At 60.7% G+C, this 20,483-nt stretch overlaps 1 protein-coding gene and 1 long non-coding RNA gene across 13 annotated transcripts; both read right to left on the bottom strand.

Moving 5' to 3' along the window:
- Window positions 1-4,195: 4,195 nt before the first annotated feature.
- CANT1 (calcium activated nucleotidase 1) lies at window positions 4,196-16,118 on the bottom strand. Of its 11 annotated transcripts, none has more exons than XM_053910629.2 (6): window positions 16,010-16,118; window positions 12,066-12,145; window positions 7,945-8,592; window positions 6,678-6,881; window positions 5,766-6,097; window positions 4,196-4,835 (listed from the first exon to the last, which is right to left on the bottom strand). In XM_053910629.2, the coding sequence occupies exons 3-6, from the start codon at window positions 8,531-8,533 to the stop codon at window positions 4,407-4,409; spliced, it is 1,554 nt and encodes a 517-aa protein (XP_053766604.1). In that variant the 5' UTR covers window positions 8,534-8,592; window positions 12,066-12,145; window positions 16,010-16,118; the 3' UTR covers window positions 4,196-4,406. The 11 variants fall into 11 exon arrangements, 10 of the variants coding, with proteins under 10 accessions (XP_053766604.1, XP_053766610.1, XP_053766605.1 ...); XM_053910635.1 differs by lacking the exon at window positions 12,066-12,145 and having other exon boundaries at window positions 7,945-8,284; window positions 8,542-8,592; window positions 16,010-16,096; XM_053910630.2 differs by lacking the exons at window positions 12,066-12,145; window positions 16,010-16,118 and adding an exon at window positions 12,206-12,941 and having other exon boundaries at window positions 7,945-8,284; window positions 8,444-8,592.
- Window positions 16,119-16,996: 878 nt separating this feature from the next.
- On the bottom strand, window positions 16,997-19,710 carry LOC123479034 (uncharacterized). Of its 2 annotated transcripts, none has more exons than XR_006654494.2 (3): window positions 19,521-19,710; window positions 18,983-19,146; window positions 16,997-18,310 (listed from the first exon to the last, which is right to left on the bottom strand). It is a non-coding gene; the product is annotated as an uncharacterized lncRNA (long non-coding RNA). The 2 variants fall into 2 exon arrangements; XR_008425153.2 differs by having other exon boundaries at window positions 18,983-19,172.
- Between the last annotated feature and the right edge of the window lie 773 nt (window positions 19,711-20,483).

Genomic DNA, 20,483 nt, shown 5'->3' on the forward strand with positions numbered 1-20,483 from the left:
AGTGGGGCAGGGGCCAGACCCCTAGGGCACACAAGCTGTCCTGCCCACCTCCCACCATTCCCTACTCCACAACAGAAAGCAAGCACCTCGGTTGCCCCTTGGGGAAGCATCGCTCTCTCCCTCCCAGGCCGTGTGGTCCCGAGGGCCTCGGGCTCCCCCAGGTCTGACCCGGGCCAGGCGGGTCAGAGCCCTGTGCCCCTTGGCTGCACAGCTGGTGTCAGGAGGGGCTGGGATCGGAGCCAGCCAGCTGCAGACCCAGGGAGGGGGCGCTGTGGGGAGCAGGCGGCCTGGAGCTTAAGACGCGGCAGTGCCCCAGCCCAAGCCCCGTGGGAAATCCCAGCGAGGATACCAGTGAGGGTGGGCCTGAGGAAGGGACACTAGGTCCCAAGGCTTTGGTGCGAGCCCCTGGGTGCGGCTGGCCTGTGGTCATGGTCAAGCCCTGGTTTCTGGGTTAAATGAGCAGTCAGGGTCCTCTTTTGCTGCTGTCACTTGCATCCCAAGGGTCAGGATGTCCCCAGGTCACTAACTCAGTGGCTGTCAACCGGGTCTATACATGACAGTCACCTGGGAGTGTTATGAACGCCCAGTACCCAGACTATGAAGCTACGCTCTCTGGGGTGGGCACGATGTCCTTCCGAGCCCTGCCCCAGGCCCCTCGGCGGGTAGGAAGGTCTTGCCTCACCCCAGGCCACAAAGTCCACGTGTCCTTCTGGTTTTGTAGTTTTAGCTCTTACATGTCCATCTGTGGTCCACTCTGAGTGACCTCTGTGTGCCACGGGGGATATGAGTTTTCACCATTTGCTTTCATACAGAACAGAGCTGGCCCAAGCCTTGTGCAGAGGCCGCCTCGTGCCCCACCGACTCGCCCTGGCCCTGGCCACGCGTGGGTCTGTCTCCGGGCTCTCTGTTCCCTCGGCGTATATACATGTCTGTGCACACGCCTCGTGCCACGTCTAGAAGTCGGACGGTGCAAGTCCTCCATCCTTGTTTCTTTCTCAAAACAGACTCTCCCCGTCCACGAGGACGCGTTACCCTGTTCTGCTCACTTGGCTCTTTTTGCTTTCTTTCATCTGGGCCTCGTAGTTTCGGCACTAGGGCTTGTGCATGCCGCACTAGGTTCATACCTGTTTCACGTTTGTTCGGCGCTACTGTAGGCGACATTGTTTTAAACAGTTTCCATTCCCCACTGTTCACGGCGGCTACACAGAGACACAGTTCATTTTTTGTGTGGGCTGTGTCTCCTGCCGCCTGGCCAAACTCAACCGGTAGTTCTAGAGGTTATGTTTTGAAGGCTTCGTAGGCTTTTCCACCTGCCAATCCTGTCGTTGGCGAATGAACACAGTTCGCCTGTTTGGAGATCTGAGGGACTTTCCTCTTCTTGCCCAGTCGCACTGTGTGCAACCCCCAGCAGGACGGCCGGGGAGCGAGCGGTGAAAGCAACGCTGTACCAGTTTTACGACCTCTCTGCGGTGGAGGACGGTTTCGGAATGAAAGCAGGAGGTGGGGAAAGACGTGGTGAGAGGGGACGTCCGTGCCTCGGCCCAGCTCTGGGAGCTGGGGGTTTTCCAAGTTCCTTTCATTCCTAGTTTGGTAAAGTTGTTGTTGGTTTCTCAATCATGACTGTGTGTGAGATTTTGTGAAATGTTTTTTCTGTAGCTTTTGAGATTATGGTATGGTTTTCCCTTTTTAGCCTGGAAAGATGGTGGTTACATTGGTTTTGGGACGAGAAGCAAACGTTGTAAGAGGTCTGTGCAGAAGGCATCCAGCCCCATAATGTGCAAAACAGACATTGACTGAAGAAGATGCAAGAAACACTGTACACAGGACGATGACGCCTCAGTCCCCTTCAAAGTAGGCACCGTGGGACCTCACCCAGTTGTCCCAGTCACCATCAGCTGCCCCTCCGTATTTTCCTGAATCTCATGGACGATCTGAAATCTCTTCCCTTTCGAAGGGCTTTTTAGTTTTGGAAAAACCCAGAAGTCACAGGGCACCAAATCTGGGCTGTGGGGGGCTGAGTCACCTGGGTGACTGGATGTTTTGCCAAAAACCTCTGCACAAGACGGGATGCGTGAGCAGGTGCAGCCTTCTCAATCATCCGAATAGTTTCCATGGAGAATATTCAAGCTTAACACAAAATTGGATGCAGACTCGTTGCTCTACCGCTCAGTCATTTCGAATGTGACACCCACACAGGACACACGCTCGCTCAGTGGCGTCTACCACCCCCACTGACTGGTACAGTGAAGGTGTCATTGTTCACGCATGTGCATTCCAGCCCACTCTCCTTGGCTGTCAGGTCACATCAATGTCATGCAAACCGTTCTCATTATATTAACACTGGCTGGACTTCTTCCAGACAGACCTTGAGCTCCGGAATAAGCCGCACTTTGTCACGAGGCATTGTCACCTGTATACACTGCTGGATTCGTCGGGCTGCACACCTGCTGAGGATGTCTGCATCTGTGTCTGAGGGACGCCGGTCTGTCTCTTCCCTGCTGGGATGCCCTGGCCTGGCACTGCACCAGGGCAGTGGTGTCCCCCGGAACTGAGGTGGGGAGCGTCCCCAGTCCCCTGAGTCGTGACAGGTCTGTGCTGTCGTGGCATTGCTTCTTGCTTGCTGGCTTGGTGCGTGTCACCAGTAAAGCCACTGGGCTTGGGGTTTTCTTTGTGTGAAGGTGTTTTAGTTTCGCTTTACTTAACTCTCTGAACAATTTTGTTAGGGTATAATTTACCTTCAAATTTACCAACTTAAAATGCGCAAGAGGACAAGATGAACACAGAAAGCAGTTAGCCTTTCGGTGTTCTTCCCCCATGCTGGCCCCGGGCAGGCAGGGGCAAGCCACTGCCTGTGTGAGCCTGTGCCCGGGCTCAGTTCCAGATCCTGGGGACTCCAAGTGTGGTCGCCCCTCCCGTCCCCGCCTGTGCCCCACTCCTGGAACCACCTAGAACGCCCTGTCCTCCTGCTTAGCCCAGGGACACTGTCCAGGCCTTCGTACTTGACCTCCCTGCAGCAGGGGACGTCACTGGTCCCCTCCCCGGCTGTCCTGGTCAGGCGCCCAGCAGGGAACAGCTGGCTCTAAACCTGGGCCACCTCAGGGGGCTTTAGGAAAGGGGCTGTTGGCAGCTTTCGCTCTGGGGGGCACACACACCCCTTTCCCCCAGGGGCGGACCCTTGGCCTTTCCCTCTCCTAAACTCCCAGGGCCCTGCTTTTGCTTCTGTGACTTGTTTCCCAAGTCCTTTTGTTCTACAGCTCACTTCCACTTCCTCTATAACTGTTTAAATAAAGTTTCTAACTTGAAAAAAAGACAGGGGCTACTCACAAAGTACGGGGCCTGCAGCCACGACCCCCAGGCATAGGGGCCAGGGCTGGATCCAGCGCGGAGGGTGCCACCTCGGGGACAGGGGGTTGGGCTCCCAGCTCACTGGCTCCCTCCTGCATCCTGGAGGCTATGGCGAGGTTCACTGGGGCCAGCCTCTGGGGACACAGAGTGGGGCAGGGACAGAGGGTCTGAGGGACAAGAGGGAGACAGGACACTGGCCTCTGTGATGCCACTCTCCTGGTCTCCTCATCCTGATGGCCATTTCCCCTCCAGCTCAGGCCCTTGAGGAAGAGGTCCCTCCCTGCAGAGTCCCCGCGGGTCCATATTGGGACTTCTTAGGACTATGCATGTCCTCTGATTGCAGTGGCTCCTGTAGGCTCAGTAGACCTCCCCGGCCCGAGCCCGGAGCTCCAGCTGCCCCCTGGCTCTCCCAGGGACGTGGGGCAACTTCCCTGCACCTCCGGGGGGGTGGAGGCACACCGCGTCCTCCACGGCTCTCCCAACAGCTCTGCAGCTACCTCCCTTCCGCGCAGGAGGGAACCAAGGTTGAGAAATCAGGTCACCTGGCCAAGTCACACAGCGAGCAAGGGCCCAAGCCAGGACAGGAACCTGGGACGGGAACCCAGGAGTGGCGTCAGGGCCCACACTCTTAACCACAGTGGCCCAAAGAGTGCTTCCAGGAAAAGCTGGACTCGGTGACTCAGTTTCCAGGAAGGCTCCCCTGGTGTGCGCAGGTGGCTGCCCCAGGAACTCCACAGTACGCAGCACGGAGCCCAGACCTGACACCCTTCAGTGAGGGGTCTCTCCTATCCCCCGCCCCCCCAGTACAGCCCAGGTGGGAAGCCAACACAGACCAGGGGACAGACAAAACTCGCAGCCCCACGCTTTATTGTTCACGGAACAACGGCTCCAGCAAGGAGCTCAGGCATCACGGTCACAGTGGCAAATGTGGTGAGCGGCGGGGTACCCTGGCGGCGGCCGAGGTGTCAACACGAATGCCGCAGAAAGGTCTCAGCTTGGTGACTGTCCCAAGTCCTCCAACCCTCCTAATTCCGCCTCTGCGCTTGGAAGTGCATGCAGCGCTAGCAATGCCTCAGCTGCCGATCGAGGGGCGGGCCAGGCGGCCTGCTCGGCGCCGTCCGACAGACGCGTGCGGGGCGCCACATTCTGAACGCACCGCCATTGGCAGCTTGTGCTCCACGCTCTCGCCGTCTGCTTGGCAGCAGGGGACACAGAGGCCCAGCCACGCGAGGAGGGGGCCCGCCCCGGGCTCCCTCCTGGCGGCTGTGTTCAAGCTCCAGAGCGGAGACGTCTTTGACTCTGGCACCCACATGGCATAGCCAGGGCCGGAGAGGTGGCCCCTCGTGGGCCGTGACAGCGTCCTGTGGCATCTTCTGGGCGAGGGGCCCTCCTCGGCGTGGGTCCTGGCCGACCTCTGTCCCAAGCCCTCTGGAGAGACCACAGGAACCAAGACAAGCCGGAGTTTGCGTGGAGTTTCCTGGGAGCAGAGGCTGAAAACCCCCCAGCAGAAGAGAAGTAAAGGGCGGGGACAGAAAACACAGGGCCTGGTGGGCCTGTCCCCAACCGCTGGGCGGAGGCACCCAGGACCCTGGCTCTGTGTGATAAGATTTGGTGGTTCCCTTCCATACGCAAGGAAATTCCTTTAATTAAAGTAAGTTAATAATTAAAAGTTCAAAGAGCCACGGAAGCACAGAATTTTCCTGGAGGGAGCAAATGGAAGCAGCCTGCTTGCTGTGAGGTTTGGGGACAAATGGGTGGGGTAGAGGCCCTGCGACTTCCCAGGGGCAGGGCGCGTCCCAGAGGCCCGCCCCCGCTCACAGCCCTGGAAGGCCCCGCAGAGTCCACAGTCCTTTCCAACCTGGAGGGGTGGCTTCAGTGCCTGAGGTTTGGGGGGAAGGAGCACACGGGGGTGGCCCAGAGTCCCCGAAGGGCGGGTACACTTGAGTCATTGCTGTGTTCCCAGAAGGGCGCAGCGCTTGACACCCCGCGGGGGCTCAAAAGCATTTACTGAACAAGAGAACAAGGGCAAGAAAAGGGAGGGAGGTCAGACAGGAGGGCGGGCAAGGCAGAAAGAACTCCAGGCGCGGCCCACACCAAGGCGCCCGCAATGACCAGCCTCTACCACCAGGTGGCAGCACAGAGAGCCATGCAGCTGCTGGGACAGCCCCGCTCTGGGAAGTCCCAACTCCGGCTGTGCCCCCCCTCCCCTCACGGGGGAGGCCTCCAAACCGGGCACACGCCTCGGAGTCCCGCAGAGAAAAAGAGCAAACACACGCCAGAAAAGGGCAGCCCTCTGCGTTTTATAAAACCTGGGTCCCGGTGTACAGTAGCTTCCACCGTCCACCCTTGGCCTTGACTGATGTCTTTTTAATTCTTTAAATTTAAATAAATTCTATTCCTTCGAACTTCACACCGCCGACCTTGGTCTCCGGCAGAATGATGCGCCCGTCCAGCGTGAAGGCCATGATGTAGGTGGCGACCTTGCCGCTGTCCTCCTCGGACTTGAGGGCCACGATGACCTGGTCGTCGGTGTTGGGGATGAACTTGAAGGAGGAGAAGCCGTGCGTGGGCACGACCTCCCCGACGCGGCAGACAGAGACGTCCGTGAAGTCCGGGCTGGCGCTCAGCAGCAGGTTGGTGCCCCTGCGCTCGTCGTCCCTCTCGCTGTAGCGCTCGTGGCTGGCGCGGCGCGGCAGGAAGAACCAGCGCTGCAGCGTGTCGCTCCAGCAGGCGGACTCGTGGATGAGGTAGCCTGGCGGCACACGGCAGGCCCGTCAGGGCGAGGAGGGTGGGGACCCAGCATGCGCACCATCAGCTGCCAGGGCCGCCATCACCCAGCTTTTCTGTGGGTCCCCCCTGTGCCCTAGAGGCTTCCCGGCAGTCTATTGCTGCCCAGAGAAATCAGGGACAGGCAGGCGCCCCGGAGCTGCTAAGCAGCCACTGCCCTGGGGTCTGTCTGTCCTTCCGCTTCTCTGGCACTGACCAGAGTGTGCGGGGTGCCCAGGGGAGGGTGCCAGAGGGAGCAGCGAGGCTGATCTGCCACAGGGTGGGGGTGGAGAGCCTACCTCAGAGCTGGAGACCCAGCGCCTCTGCTCTCCCACTGGAGGGGGAGGGGCCTGTGTGGGGGTCCCCAGTCAGGCCCCCCAAGCATCCTGACTCCGCACTGCAAACCACGAGGACTCTCGGGAGGCAACGGGAAGACCCAGAGCTCTCCCCCTCGTCCCAGCCCTGGAGGACAGCCAGGACCGCTCTGTCTGAGAGGGCAGGGCCGTGAGTGGGGGCGGACCAAGTGGGAAGCAGGCTGCTGATGCCCCCAGGCCCGCAGCTCTTACCCGGCGGGTGGATCCCCACAGCGGCACGCAGGGTGTTGTAGCTGGACACCCAGTTCTCGTGGTCCACGCTGCCCCGGAAGCTCACCACCTTCACCCACTCGGGGTTCTCGTTCACCACCTCCCCTGTGGTGGTGGTCCACTCCTTGCCCAGGCCGCCCACGTAGAGATGCTCGTCCTTTACTGCTAGCCACTCGGCTTTGAAGCCTGCAGACACGAGGTTGAGGGGCGGCCTGAGAACACAGCCGGCCCTCTGCTCACCGGCTCCTGTGGGGTCTGGCGCCCTGGGTGGCAGGGGTCACTGTGTTGGACTTCACTCAAGGCAGTGACCAGAGGGCCAGCAGCCAGGCACCCCCTTCAGGACGACTCACACAGGGCAGCTGGCACCTGCCTCCTGACCATATTGCCCCACTTCCCTCTCCGTTCTCCGGGGGCGATCACTTTTGCCTTTGGCCACTCAGCCCAGGATGGCTCTGCTGGGACACCTGGGAAAACCAATGTCAACTGCCCCTGCGACTGGTGCCCCGCTGCCCCCGGCCCTGGAAGGCCCAGCCTACCGCTCGTCGGTGCCCTCTTCCACCTTGGGCAGCGCACGGAGCCGAGTTTTCCAGGAGGTTCCAGCCCACAGCGAGAGTGCGGGCCCTTGGAGGCTTCAGTCAGCTCTGCGGCTGCACCGCTGCCTCCCTGCCTCCTGTCAGAGGCCCCGGGCCCCCGGACTCCCTCTTGGTCAGCTCCTGCCTGCTGACAGCAATGACCCTTTCTTGCAAATGGCAGGGCCATGGGCCCAGCGTCCACTTCTGTGGGGCCCCGGCTCACACAGACCCGCTGGCTGGGCTCCCAAAAAGGAGGCTGGGCAGGGGAAGTGAGCCTCCTTCGCAGACGCAGTCCACAGCGACAGCAAGGCGACCCCCGGGCCCCCCAGGGAGGCCCCTGGAGGCTGTGAGCCCAGCGTGCTCTTAAGACACCAAAAGGGACCCGCTCCCTGTTACGAGGAGCTCAGGGCAGCATGCGACAGCCCTAAGACCCTCCCGGAGACAGCGCCCTGCTCCACTGCTCCACCAGTAACGGGCTCACACACCGGCAAACTGCTCGGGTCTGGGGTCTGCAAGGCTGTCTCCCGGGCTGGGGGGCCATGATCAGGATTGGGGGGCACACGCTCCCCGACGATCCCTCCTTCTGGAAGCATGAAGGCTCTTCTCCAAGCACGTGCAGCCTAGACAGTGACAGCCGCCCCCGCATCAAGCCTGGGACACAGCGCTGGCCCACTCACCTTTGCCCGCGGTCCCGTCACCGTCGGGCAGGATCACCCAGGGCACCGCCCTGGTGCCCTCGATCTGGTAGACAACCCCAGTCCGGTCGTCCACAGAGTAGAGCTTCCCGTTGAAGACGATCAGGTCGGACAGCTCCATGCCCCGCCCCTTTTCCGCCAGGTGGGACTCCAGGACCCTGTGGCCTTTGTCCCACTCCACCGCCACCTTGTCCCCACTGTCGGACAGGGTCAGGTAGCCCTTCTTTAGGTAACTGAACCAGGTGTTTTCCTCTTTGGCCTTCGACTCTGTGTCCAGGTCGGCGATGAGCGCAATTCGGTACCGGGTCCCGCCCGGTGCCCTCTGGGGGATGGACAGGGGGTAGGTGTCATTGTACCGCTGAGCGGGTGTCTGGCCAAGCCGCAGGTGGGGGGCGCTGGGCGCGGGCGGCCGGCCTGGGGCCGGGCGGTGGGAGTACAGCAGCCAGAGGAGGGCAGCGCCCACAAAAGACAGCAGGATCACCTTCCAGCGGGGGCGGAAGCGGGGGTCCGCGGCCTTGGTCATGGACGCCAGCACGGGAAGGCCCCCCACTCCTAACCAGAGGGTGTGCATAGACTCACTCCATTCCGGGGGAGGCAGGGCCGGTGGGCGTGCGAAGGAAGAGCCGGGACCTGCGCACCCAGGAGGGGGAGAGAGGTCACGTCTGGGAAACACGTGGCTGCCCAGTCGCTGGAGGGCCGGTTGGAAGGCCGCCCACCCAGCACCTACACAGCTACCACAGCATGGTGGCCACGGTTCCCTCCTTGGCCCAACCGGGCCCTGACCCCCACGGTGTCCTGTCCACACTCTCTCAGCGAGATGCGCCACCACACAGAGCAGGATGGCCGGATGGCCGGTGTCCCCGCCCGGCTGCCCGGTGTCCCTGCCCAGCTGCCCGCACGGGAGCTCTGTGGCCTCAGGGGAGGGGGAGGGCCTGCGTTTCCGTCAAATGCCACCCCATCTGGGAAGTCCTCCCCACAGCTCTGCCCCTGACACACCCCCCATCCCTCCCCGGGCACCTGTCACCACCCGTCCGCCCCCCCCCCCCCCGGAAGCCTCTGGCACAGACGTCAGCTTGCCAGTCTGCGTAGGGGCGCCTGCTCTGCTCCCTCCCCGTCAGGTTTCCGTGCTCTCCCAGTGAAACAAGTCCAGGCCAAACAGGCGTGGTTCTGTTTGGGCAACGTCTGTCCCCGGCACCTTCCTGTGAGTGCCAGGAACCGAGGGGTCGGAGTCCAAACAGCCCTCGCCGGCCCCAAGGGCAGCAGCTCCCCTGGGGCCTGGCTCAGCCCCCGGCCAGTCCCCGGCACAGCGCCACCGTTGGGTGGTGGCCACCAGGAATGACAGCTCCTCCCATCTGCCCTCAGCACAGACCACGGTGCGACCACAGCCATGCCAGGCCGGGAGCGGGCTCGGTAGAACACCGGGCCACAGTGGCTCTGTCTCTGACCTTCAGCCTAAGAAACTGTCCAAGGAGGACTGCTGGGCACAGCTGCCTCCTCCCCCAGGACACCCCAGGGCGGGGTGTCAGGAGCAGATGCTCCTCGGGGCCAGGCGGCATCTGGGCAGGGTGCGGGGACTCAGAGGTCTGTGCCACCCCGGGCCCCACAAGTGCACCTCAGCTCCAGGTCCCAGGGTGGGAACCGCAGCAAGTCCTCTGGGAAGCCAGCCCTGCCCCCTTGCTTCTGGGCAGACTTCGGGTGTGGCCACAGGGTCAGCTGCAGGGTGCCCCCTCCCCCAGGAAGGGCTCCAGTGTGGCCTTCACTTGGGTGAGGGAGTGCCGGCCCAGCCCCAGTCACCACTGAGCTCTGCCCCACACCCCGCCCAACCCCGTTCACGTTCATGGCTCTGCCGGGCTTTCTAAGGCGCGCCCTAGATATACGATTTCAACTCAAGTCTTTCTGCCCCCCCCCAAAACTGACCTGCCCCAAACCTTCCCTCGGGAACAGTGCTGGTGGTGGGGACCACCCCTAATCGCAGCTGCCCAGCCAGACTCTCACGGAAACCCTCGGAGACGGCTCTTTCTGCAGGCCCGCTGCCCTGGAGTGCAAGTTCAGCACCAGCGCCACCTCCTAGGCCCAGAAGGCCCGGCCTTCCCTCCCTCCCCAGCACGACTCCACCGCAGGCCCCGCAGCTCCTCCCACGGCCCCTGCTCATGGAAGGAACTGGACAAAGGGCCTCCCTTAGCCTGGTGCTGCCCCCCGGCCAGTCGAGTCACTGCTGGCTCTCCCCCCACCCCCTGCGAGACCTCACCGCTCCCCAGCAAGCCAGACCCTGTCCCCCGAACCCCCAGGGCTGGCTGTCCCACCCGCAGGACTGCCTCACCCTCACTCGCAGGGTCTTTAAAAACGTCAGCGCCTCAGAAAGAGACCCTGCAGGGCCTCCAGGTGTGTCCCCGCCCCCTCACCACGCTCTGTTGTGGCTCTCACTCCTCGCAGCTCTAGGGCAGGGCTGGCCTAGAGCTTCCACGCGTCACTCAGGACCCACACGCTGAAGGGAAGAAGCCACACCTGCTCCACCTCAGCCCCACTGCCTGCCCCTGTGCCCCACCTTCACCCCGCACAGACCCAGCCCCAGGTCCAGCCCCAGGCCCCGAGGACCAGTGACATGTCATCCTCCCTGCCTGGCGACTCCCTCTCCCCTCCTGACCACCATCCCCACCTGCTCGGTCCCGGCAGGTCAGGACCTGCAGCCCAGCACCAGTCCCCCACCCCACCCCACCCCCGGAGAAGCACCCCTCCGTGGAGGACAGCTGACAGGCCCGTGCCCGGGGCCCTGAGGGCAGTCCCTCGGGGACAGGACCAGGGAGGTGACGCTCTGCAGCACCCCTGCCTCACCCTGTCTGTACTGGCGTGCCCCTCCCCAACTGCGAGCTCCCTCCCGTGGGAGGCTGGCCCTGGCCCTGAAGGTGTCAGGGCCTTATCTCTGAACCTGTGCTGTCCCTTGCAGGGCAATAGGGCTTTGCCGAGGCCACAACTTAAGGCTTTCAAGGCTACGCTGTGACCCTGACCACAGTCACAGGTGACCGCAGTCACAATCGAGAGGCTGAGGAATGTCTGATGACAGAGCAGGAGAAGGCAGGTGATCACAGAGGCAGAGATCAGGGGGATGTGTCACCACCCAGAAGCGCCAGGGCCCCGGAAGCTGGAAGCGGCAGGGACGGGGCGTCCCCAGAGCCTTCAGAGGGAGCACAGCCATGCGGACACTGTCACTCCAGCCTGGGGGACGGCACTGGGCTCTGGGACCCCAGAGGGATGAGACAGTGAAGGTGTCTTCTTGGCCACCCAGTCTGCGGCACCTCGCCCCAGCAGCACTGGAAACAAACGCACCTCCCAAGCCCTGTCCTGGTGCCGCCTCTACTGGGGACATGGCCCTGTGACAGCAACAGCCACTCCCCATGGACTTGGAGCTCGGGGGGGGGGGGGGGGGGGGGGGTGGCGGCGGCTCCTGGCCCGAAGGGGGTGGGACACCAGGCTGGTCCTCGTGTGCCTCCAGGAAACCCTCTAACTCCGCCTCCCGAACACCTTCCCTCCAGGCTGTGTCCCATGGACTGACTTCGACTTTGTGGAAAAGGAAATCTCCACTCATGCCCATAAGCCCATGCCAGCTCCACACCGACAGCAGATGGGACGCTGCCCGCTGCAGGCCTAGGGCGGAGCGAGAGCCGTCCTTTTGTTTAAGAAACAAACACGTAAAAACAAGACTGCCAGCCGCACCCCCCAGCAGAGCAGAGGAGAGGCGGGGTGGGCACAGCGGCCCCAGCGGCAGCCCGTCCGAGCTCTGCCCTCGCCCACACCCCCAGGTCCTGCACCCGCTTTGCTGTCACGACTTCGTATGGGCAGGAAAACGAGGGCCAGGGCGCCCCAGTGAAGCGTCCTGGGTCCACAGGCAGCCGGGATCAGCTGCGCAGCTGAGCTCACTCCCCGCCAGAAACCCCAGGGCCCAGCTGCCCCGCTGCTTCCTTCTCCAGCAGCCTTACAGCAGGCCCACCTCCCTGGGAAGAGGGACCACGAGGAGACAGGAGGGACGCACCCCTGCAAGGCTTAAGTCCTAATCCCCCTCCCACTTTTTAGGGTGGTCTGTCTCAAGCATGGCGGCCGACACTCACCTGTTCCTGGCTCCTGTCAAACCAGCACTTCCTGACGGAGCTGCCAGGCTGGCTGTCTGCTCCCCGGGAGGTTCCCAGACCTGGGGGGACGGCCAGCCCCCACCCCAGTTACAAGTGAAGACAGCCTCAGACACCCCTACCTTCCCGGGCCATCCTCGGGCCTGCCACCAGACTCTACCCAAGGCTCAGACAAAAGGGGACAGCACTCCCGACGGTCTACAGCAAGAGGGTGGCCGTCCCAGGCTTCCTTCAGGAGCGGTCTGCACAGGTGGCAGAACAAACAGGCGTACCGGGCTCCTCCCTTCCAGGATCCAGGGAGGGCGGGAAGGGAGAGCACAGATCAGAGAAAAGGAGCCCCCCCCCCCAAGTTCCCTGCCTCCTCTGCCTCCTGGATGCACAGCCCTTCCCTTGAAGGCCCCCCCTGCACAGCAGCTGCCTTCCTTCCCCGCTGTGCTCAGGGCCTGCCACTCCTAAAGAAGGCAGGCGGTCCCGGCTGAGCTTGCTGCCATCGTGCGCTTCCTAATCGGAAAGAAGAGAGCGGACCCCTTGATCTCCACGACTCCCTGGAGGCCCAGGCCACTGCCAGCGCTGCAGGAATGCCCTCTGGGTCCCGCCGAACCGTTCCCCTTCCACCCACCCCTTACTTGGCATACAGCAGGCATTCTCCACTCACTGAATCGAGTCTAAGACAGATCAGGGTGGCCTGGCCGGTGTGGCTCAGTGGATTGAGCGCCGGCTTGTGAACCAAAGGGTCGCCAGTTCGATTCCCAATCAGAGCACATGCCTGGGTTGTAGGCCGGTCCCCAGCTGGGGGTGTGTGAGAGGCAACCACACATTGATGTTTCCCTCCTTCTCTTTCTTTCTTTCTCCCTTCCCCTCTAATAAATAAAATCTTAAAAAAAAAAAAAAACGTTCAGGGCAACTTCTTTCTCAGCCCTGTTTCTGAGTCAACCAACCCAGAGCAGTGTGTTAGTTTTCTGTCACTGCGGTGACACCAATTCGGCAGTCCTGCGGGACGGAAGTCTGGCGTGGGTCTCCCTGGGCTAAAAGCAAGGGCAGGTCCTTTCCAAGGCTCAAAGGGAGGACCCACTTCCTTCCTGTTTCCAGCTTCTAGCAGCTGCCCCTGTTCCTGGGCCGACCGTCCGGACCCCCCACCTCCAAGACAGCTGCCTGGCCCGTCTCAGTGCCCCCGCCATCCGTCCCTCGGCTGCTCCTCTGCCTCCTGCTTGCCCTGTGAGCGCCCTGTGGCCACACTGGGGAACGCAGCGTTCCAGGGCAGTGCAGAACCGTCTCCCTGAACTCCAGCCGCTCCCGTAATCCCCCTTTGCTATGTCATATATTTGCAGGTTCGGGGGGTTACGACGTGGACATTGTGGGCACCGGGAGAGAGCCTCCACCTCTCCCCAGGGCCCGGAGCGCTCACAGCACAGCCGCGTGCGCCCGGCGGCAGAGTCTCAGAACTCACTGCGCCGTATCAGCAGGGCCCCGATTGCAGTGTCAGTGCTCCGCTTGGAGGACGTTCAGCAAAACGGTTGCCCTCTCGTTGAAAGCACCGCCCCAAACGGCACCACACACCACTGGGCTTAGTTTCTGGAGCCGCATACAAGGGGTGAAACAACCCCACCACCAGCCTGAGTCAGGGCTGCTCCCACAGTCAGCGCTGAGGCCCTGGGACACAGGGGCCCCTCAGGGCCATTCCCCACGGGCGCCAACCTCACACTCACACCCACGCTGTGACCCTGTAGCTGGTCTCCAGCACCACTCCCGCCTCATTTCCTGCGGCCCATCCTGCTGCTTGGGAGCCTGGAGCAGTGAGTTCCAGTTATGACGGCACTTAGAACAGACGAATAGCGGGATTCAAAGGAAAGGCAAGAAAAGAGAACCAGACATCTTCCCAAACAGATTTTTCTAGTTTCAGGATTTTTCCTTAGCAATTGTCCCGGTCTAAATCAACATAAAAGTCCTAAAAAATCACTATAGAAGTTTTAAATCCCCTTAATGTGGGCATTTACTAAGAGCTTTCCAGAAATCCCCACAGTTCAGAGTGTTACCGAAGGGGAAGGATAGCCATGTCTTTTACCTTGCCCAAGTCCCCCCCCCCCCCCCCCGCCCCCCCCAGTCCTGGATCCGAGCCCCCCCACCCAAGCCCCGGATCCCATCCCACAAAAGCCTGCACAACAGGGCAGCACCTTCCTTGTCTTCACACCTGCGCTGTGCCCCACCCACCCCAGATCGGAGATAGTCTGGTTTCGAAAGAGAAAGCACTACAGCACTCATAGTTGACCCCACATGGTTGCCGCGACGATCGCCACGTTGCTGGCCGGGGACTCAGAGGAAGGGGGCCAAATGCATTTGTGGGAACCCGTGCGCCCCAAAGGCCACTCCAGTGAGTGGGGGCGCCCACCGCACCCAGGTCTCTTTTCGGGGCTCAGAGCCCTGGCGGACTAGGTGTGTGGTGGGGCCAGCGGTCAACGCCCTCCAGGACCAGCAGCTCAAACCAACGCGCTGACTGCGTTGCTTTAAGAACAGGGCATGAACTACCGCACACTTGGGGTGCAGCTTTGGGGGAAGAAAGGAGACTTGCAGTGCACGGGAGACATCAAATGATCAGGTGTGCACCTCCGGTGGGGGTCATGTGGGGACACAAGGTGGCACCTGTACACCCGGAACGTGATTTCCTGCACCGCCCTGTGGGGTCGGGTGGGTGGGGACAAGGGCAAGAGTGAGGAGGCCCTGTCCGCAGGCCCCGTGGGCGCTGACAGTGCCTGGACCGGCCACGCTTCACCTCGTGCTCCCCCAGGGGACGCGCTGGGCTGCCCGGGGCGGGACACCTCTAGGAAGTCCGGTGGGGAGCAGGCTGGCTGGCCAACGTGCCTGTCGGCAGGGCAGGCAGGGCCTGAATAGAAGGCTCATTGAGGCCAGCAGGGAGGGGCCCTGGGAGGCCACTGGCTGCTCTGGAAGAAGCCCCACCTTGTCCTCAGGCTCGGCCTGGACTTTTCCTTCCACTGAGAGGCCCCTGGGGGGGGGCTGGGGGCTGGGGGCTCGCAGAGGGTCTGCAGCCCAGCCTGGGAAGACTTCCAAAAGGAGTGGGAGGGGAGGCTGCAGAGAACCCTCAGCTCCCAAAAGGCCGCAGTGCTGCTTCCTTTCCACGCACCCTACTGTGTGGCTGTGCTCCAGGCAGGTGCTAGCCCTTCCCCTGAAGAGCCGGCAAGACCCACTGCACACCAGCAGGCGTGTTGCCAAACGCAAGCCTTGCTGAGAACGCGGTAGAAAAGCCGCCAAGCACACACCGTGAGACAGGAACAAGAAAACGGGCCGGTGTGCAAAGGGACACTGCTCTCCTGGGGGGTCCTAGGGTGCTTGAGAGAAAGGGGAGTGGCCACAGGTGCGAGGGGCCCGCCAAGCCTGGGGACGCAGGGGACGAAGAAGGGCTCCAAGGAGCAGGGTGAGCAAGGATGTGCTGGTCCCCAGGGATGAAAGGATCCCAACCAGGCGGGGCGGGAGGGGGTAGTTTGGGTGCAAAAGGAAGGAAAGTGGGTTGTGCTAAGGGGAAGGAGAGGAAGGCTGGGCTGCTGCAGGTATGCAAAGTGCCCATCGGATAGGGGAGTGCACCCTAACGGGGCAGGAGGCGCCCCCCCACCCCGCGCAGGTCAGAGGAGGGGTACTGAAATCAGAGGGGGCGGCAGAGGGCTGTCCTCAGGGTTAGGTGTCCCACACGAGTCCATCAGGGTCAGAGAGAGTGGGAGCCCTCAAGTCAGCCACCAGTAGAAAGAAGGGGACAAGGTCCTCACAGTCAGAGGCGGGCGGCCCACCGCAGCCAGAGCGGAGAGCCGATGTGCGGCTCTGGGGCCCCATCGGTCACACAGACAGGGGGCGTGAGGGAGCAGGGCGCGGGACGCGGCAAGGTCGGAGGGCGGCAGCAGACGGTCACAGCCGTCACTCACCGGTGCGGGCTGGCTCCAGGACCCTCAGACGGCGGGGGCCTCGCTGCGGACAGGGCCGGGTCCGAGCGGGCGCCGACTTCCGCCCGGCGCGCTCGCCCCCGCCTCGGGGCAACACACTCCCGGCAGCCTCTGCTCTGCGGCTGCGCGCCTGGCGCCGGAGGGCCTGCTGGGAGTTGTAGTTTTTGTTGCTTAGCGAGTGGGTCTGGGGCCGGCGGGAGGGATTTACGTGTTGCTTACCCGCAGGCCGCTAATCCCGCGTTAATCGGGAACGTCAGCAGAGCAGAAAGGGGAGCGGACGGGGGATCAAGACTACTCCGGAGGGATGTTATCGTTCCTCTAGCTGAAATTACAGGACCTCTTGCCTGGGCCCTTTTCTGCCACCGTCATTCTCAGGGGACCCCCCTCCCCTTGGGTCTTCCAAGCGCCCTTGTCGGAATATAGATCAGTTTCCAAAGCCAAGATCAGGGCACAGATCTACCCGCTGGAGCGGCCCGGGCGGAAGTTCCCCTGACTTGGCAGTCAACAAAGCCCTACCCAAATAAGGGTCTCTGATTCATCCCGTTTCTGCAGCCCCCGAGCTATTTTAATGGAATATGGTAAAAGGCATTCCTGCCCTCTCACCGCCAAGCCTGGCAAGGGTGCTCCTGTTAGAAATCTTGGGGAAAAAGGCTGGTAGTGTTGGGTGTCATGGAGGAGCCTTCCACCGTGCGTGCAAACATCTCTGGGTCTCTCAGGAGCCTTTTATTAAAGTAGCAGATGCACAAAAAATGTCAAATTATGTAAATGGCGCACAGTGAGAAACAACCTTCCCTCCCTGTCCTGCATCCCCTCCCCAGAGGCGACCACTGTTAGTTACTAGTTTCCTGTGGTTATTCTTCCAGATACTTGGCAACTCACAAACAAATCATAAACACATATATTAAATTACCTTTTTAAAAACCAGATGGAAATGTGCTAAACACACAGTTCTGCACTGGGCGGGGGCGGGGGGGCGGTGTAGCGGAAGACAAACCTTTTTTGAAATTCATTTATGTTTCCCATCATGCTGAAGTGAGTTTCAACCATATACCGTATATTACTATCATTGTTTTCAATTATTCGAACTTTCATTTACTAAGATACCTAGATCTTTATATGCTTTCCAGCTTAAAAAATAAAACATTAATCCTTTGACCTTGAAAGCTCTCAGGTGTTCCTCCTGGCTCCCAACGGCCTTTCACCGCAAGAGGTAACCACAGTCCTGAACGTTGTATCCCTAAACAATGTTTATGCCTATAATAACTTTTACAAAAATGAAACAAAACCGTTTTTAGGCAGTGGACGCGAGATCCTGTGGCCCCACAGGATCAGGTGGATTGCTATCAGGTGTGTTAATTTTGCCAGCCTGATGGCCCAGGTGTCTTCTTGTTGCCTGACCACCGAGCAGGGTGCACCTTTCTTACACTTTTGGTCACGTGCATTTCTTCTCCCGCCCACGCTGAACATCTCCGTGCTGTTGGTAGAGAATAACCCTTCATCGATACGCAGGCAGTGCCAGTTTACTAGCAGCTTAAGTGTCCAGCCACGTGCCTCCGATCGGGGGCTTTCGGATATGTTGTCTTGGTATGACAGTTCATACCTGCTCCAATACCACTGTCCTCATCAGAGCCTCTTTAGAGCAAACTTCATAGACTGTAGGCACCCCCCCTGCCGCCAGGACATCCCAGCCACCCCAGCCTTTCGGGATTTTGAACAGAATTGTCTCCGTTCTGGAGGGAGGTTGGGCAAGAACCGAGATTTTTATGGCTCTTCCACCCAAGAACGCAGTTTGCCTTTCCGTTTACTTAGGTCTTTTGTAGAGCGTGTCTTTCAATAACGTTTGTGATTTTTCACCTCCCAGTATAGCTTGTTCCACCTTGTTTTGTAGATGGCTTCTGTATGGTGTCCCACTGCATGCAGGGACTGTCCCTCGTTTTCCCAGGCCCGGCGATGCCCTTTCAGGGTATCTGCGGTCCTTCCGCGTTACACCAAGGCCTTAGGACACGTCCTTGGACTTGGGGTGTGAACACAGCTGTGGGGATGTCTGTGGGAAGAAGTCCTGGAGGGAAGAGGACTGTGTCAAAGGGTGTTGCATCCTCCAGTGAGCAGACTTCCGGGCGCGCGGGGCTGTGACATGTGCTCCTCGGTCAACAATGACTCAGCAGTCATGGTCTCGCAGGTTTCCCGGTGACTTTCATTTTCCGAGTCTTTGCGCCCTGGGAGACCTCACCAGGGCCTCCTCGCAGAAATCCCCTCCTCTCGTTTGCAGCTCTGCATAAAAGACTAACAATGCTTTGCTTGAGTTACTCATTCACGCATTTACTCACCCACTCATTCACTGCACAGTCCAGTGCTTAGTCCCACGCCGTCCACCAGGGGGCCCTCCCACTGTATTTATTAGGGAAAACTGCCTAACTCGTCTCTCTCTGCCTATCTCTGTCTTAACTGAAAGTCCTAAAAAGGAAGTCCCCAAAGAGGGACGGAAACGTTGAGAGATGGAGAAACCGAGGCACAGGCAGCACATGGCCTGATTAGAGTCAGGAAGCATGTGAGCGGTAAAAGTGAGACTGCAAATGTGGTCTCTCACCCAGGGCTGCCCGACTTTGCATCGAACATGTAGAGGGGACATCCTTGGACAGGCTCCTGCCCCTTAGATGGGGGTCTTCTGCAGGTGCGAGGTGCGGAACGCAGGACACATCAGCCTGCTCCGTGACTGCCGCTGCCAGTCCCCATCCCCACCTGCCCCAAACCTCCAAGACCACGGGCACTGCTCTCCAGGAGCAGTGAGTGTGGGCCAGCGGCCAGGGAGGCTGGGCCTGGCTGCCAAGTTTCCATCTCGGCTCCTTCTCCGAAGCTCCACGGAGGCTGTCCCACCCCCATCCCTTGGCAGTGGGATCTGCTATCTGAGCCTGCCTGTGGCTACCCTTCAGAAAGGAATTCAAAAGTTTGCCTTACCAGCCTCTGCCCCTGTGGGACAACTGGGCAGCCCAGCCCGAAATAGCTGGGGGAGAGGCGGGCCGTTAGGGTCCCGGTGGGAAAAACCCCAGGGCCACTAATGTCGGGCCGTGCTTATCTGGAACCGAGCGTCTCACGGACTAGGACCAAGGTCACATAGCTCTCTGCAATGATGAGAAAACAGACATGCCTGGGGAGAGAGAAGGAACTGGCAGCTGGAGGGATACCGGGTGTGCTCCCCCTGTGATTCCAGGAATGTTCTCCCCTCCCTCGACCTGGGTCTCGGGGCCTTACGTCCCATGAGCCTCCCTTTTCTTGGGGATACACAGGCCGACTTTGAGGTTTGGCCCAGACCTCTGGTGTAGGAGGTGTGAGCTCCCAGGGAATTCCAGGGCGGGCGTGGCCTGCGGCTATTTGGGAGCCCCAAAGAAAGACCTTGGGGAAGGGGGGGTCTTCATCGTTCTGGTCAGCCCTGGCCTCTGACCCACCGAGGCTGATGAAACCGCCCCCAGGCCCTGCGCTGGCTTCGGGTCCTGACCTGTCACTGCTGCTGCCGTTTGTTTTGCTCCGTTTTGCCATGGCTCCCGTCCTACTGCTGGTCAGGACTCCGCCCAAGGGGCAGATATTTGCTGAACCAACAACATTCACCCCCGGCGCTTGGCGGCGGCGCCGTGGCCGCCGGCAGACGGGAACCGAGCCGTCCGCAAGACCGCCTCTGGACGGCGAAATTTCCCATCTTTCCTACTCACCATTTTAAAGCAGTAAATGAAGTTGATGACAAAGGGCATTAGGGACCTGGCCAGCTCTGCGTTTGGGTGACGCATTTTATTTCCTTTACTGAAGGCTGACTTGCATTCTTCGGCAGCCTGGCCCAGTGACTCTCTGCCCGTCGCCGGCTGGCCTGAGACGTGGGCCGTGGTGGCGCTACCCAAATGTCCTCAGACCCCACGCCCCGTTCTTTCGAGCTTCCCATGCCCCTGAGCCCCCTGTCTCACGTGGATACCCTGGGAAGCCCTGGCTGTCAGAGCCACACTTCACTCCCTCCCCCAGGTTCTGCTTCAGGAAAGCGAGGAATCCCTCCTCTAATCTCTTGGGAGATGTGGGGGCTCCACTCGGGGGGAGGGAGGGAAGAAGAACGGACCTACAGTAAAGATGATCACAACGAACACGCTAGCGCCTTGTCTGAGCGCCGCCAGCCCCTCCTCAACAGCGTGGTCGTTTACAGTCTCAAAATCCTCCCCAGGGGTGTCCAACCTGCAGCCCCGCGAGCCGCACGCGGCCCAGGCTGGCTGTGAACGCGGCCCAACACAAAATCGTAGATTTACTTAAAACGTTATGAGATTTCTTTGTGATTATGTGTCACAATCTATTTAATGTGTGGCCCAAGACAACTCTTCTTCTTCCAGTGTGGCCCAGAGACACCGAAAGCTCGGACACCCCTGCCTCCAAACCCCCCAAATATGAAAAGCTCTGACACCCCAGTTTCCCCCTAAACTTGGCA

Source organism: Desmodus rotundus, chromosome 9, assembly GCF_022682495.2.
Source record: "Desmodus rotundus isolate HL8 chromosome 9, HLdesRot8A.1, whole genome shotgun sequence".
Taxonomy (NCBI): domain Eukaryota; kingdom Metazoa; phylum Chordata; class Mammalia; order Chiroptera; family Phyllostomidae; genus Desmodus; species Desmodus rotundus.

Coding starts and splice junctions, on each gene's coding strand:
- CANT1 (XM_053910627.1), bottom strand. Junction 6,098..6,677: donor TGTGGGGATCCACCCGCCGG/GTAAGAGCTGCG, acceptor GTGTGCCGCCAG/GCTACCTCATCCACGAGTCC. Junction 4,836..5,765: donor TCATTCTGCCGGAGACCAAG/GTCGGCGGTGTG, acceptor GGGGGTTTTCAG/CCTCTGCTCCCAGGAAACTC.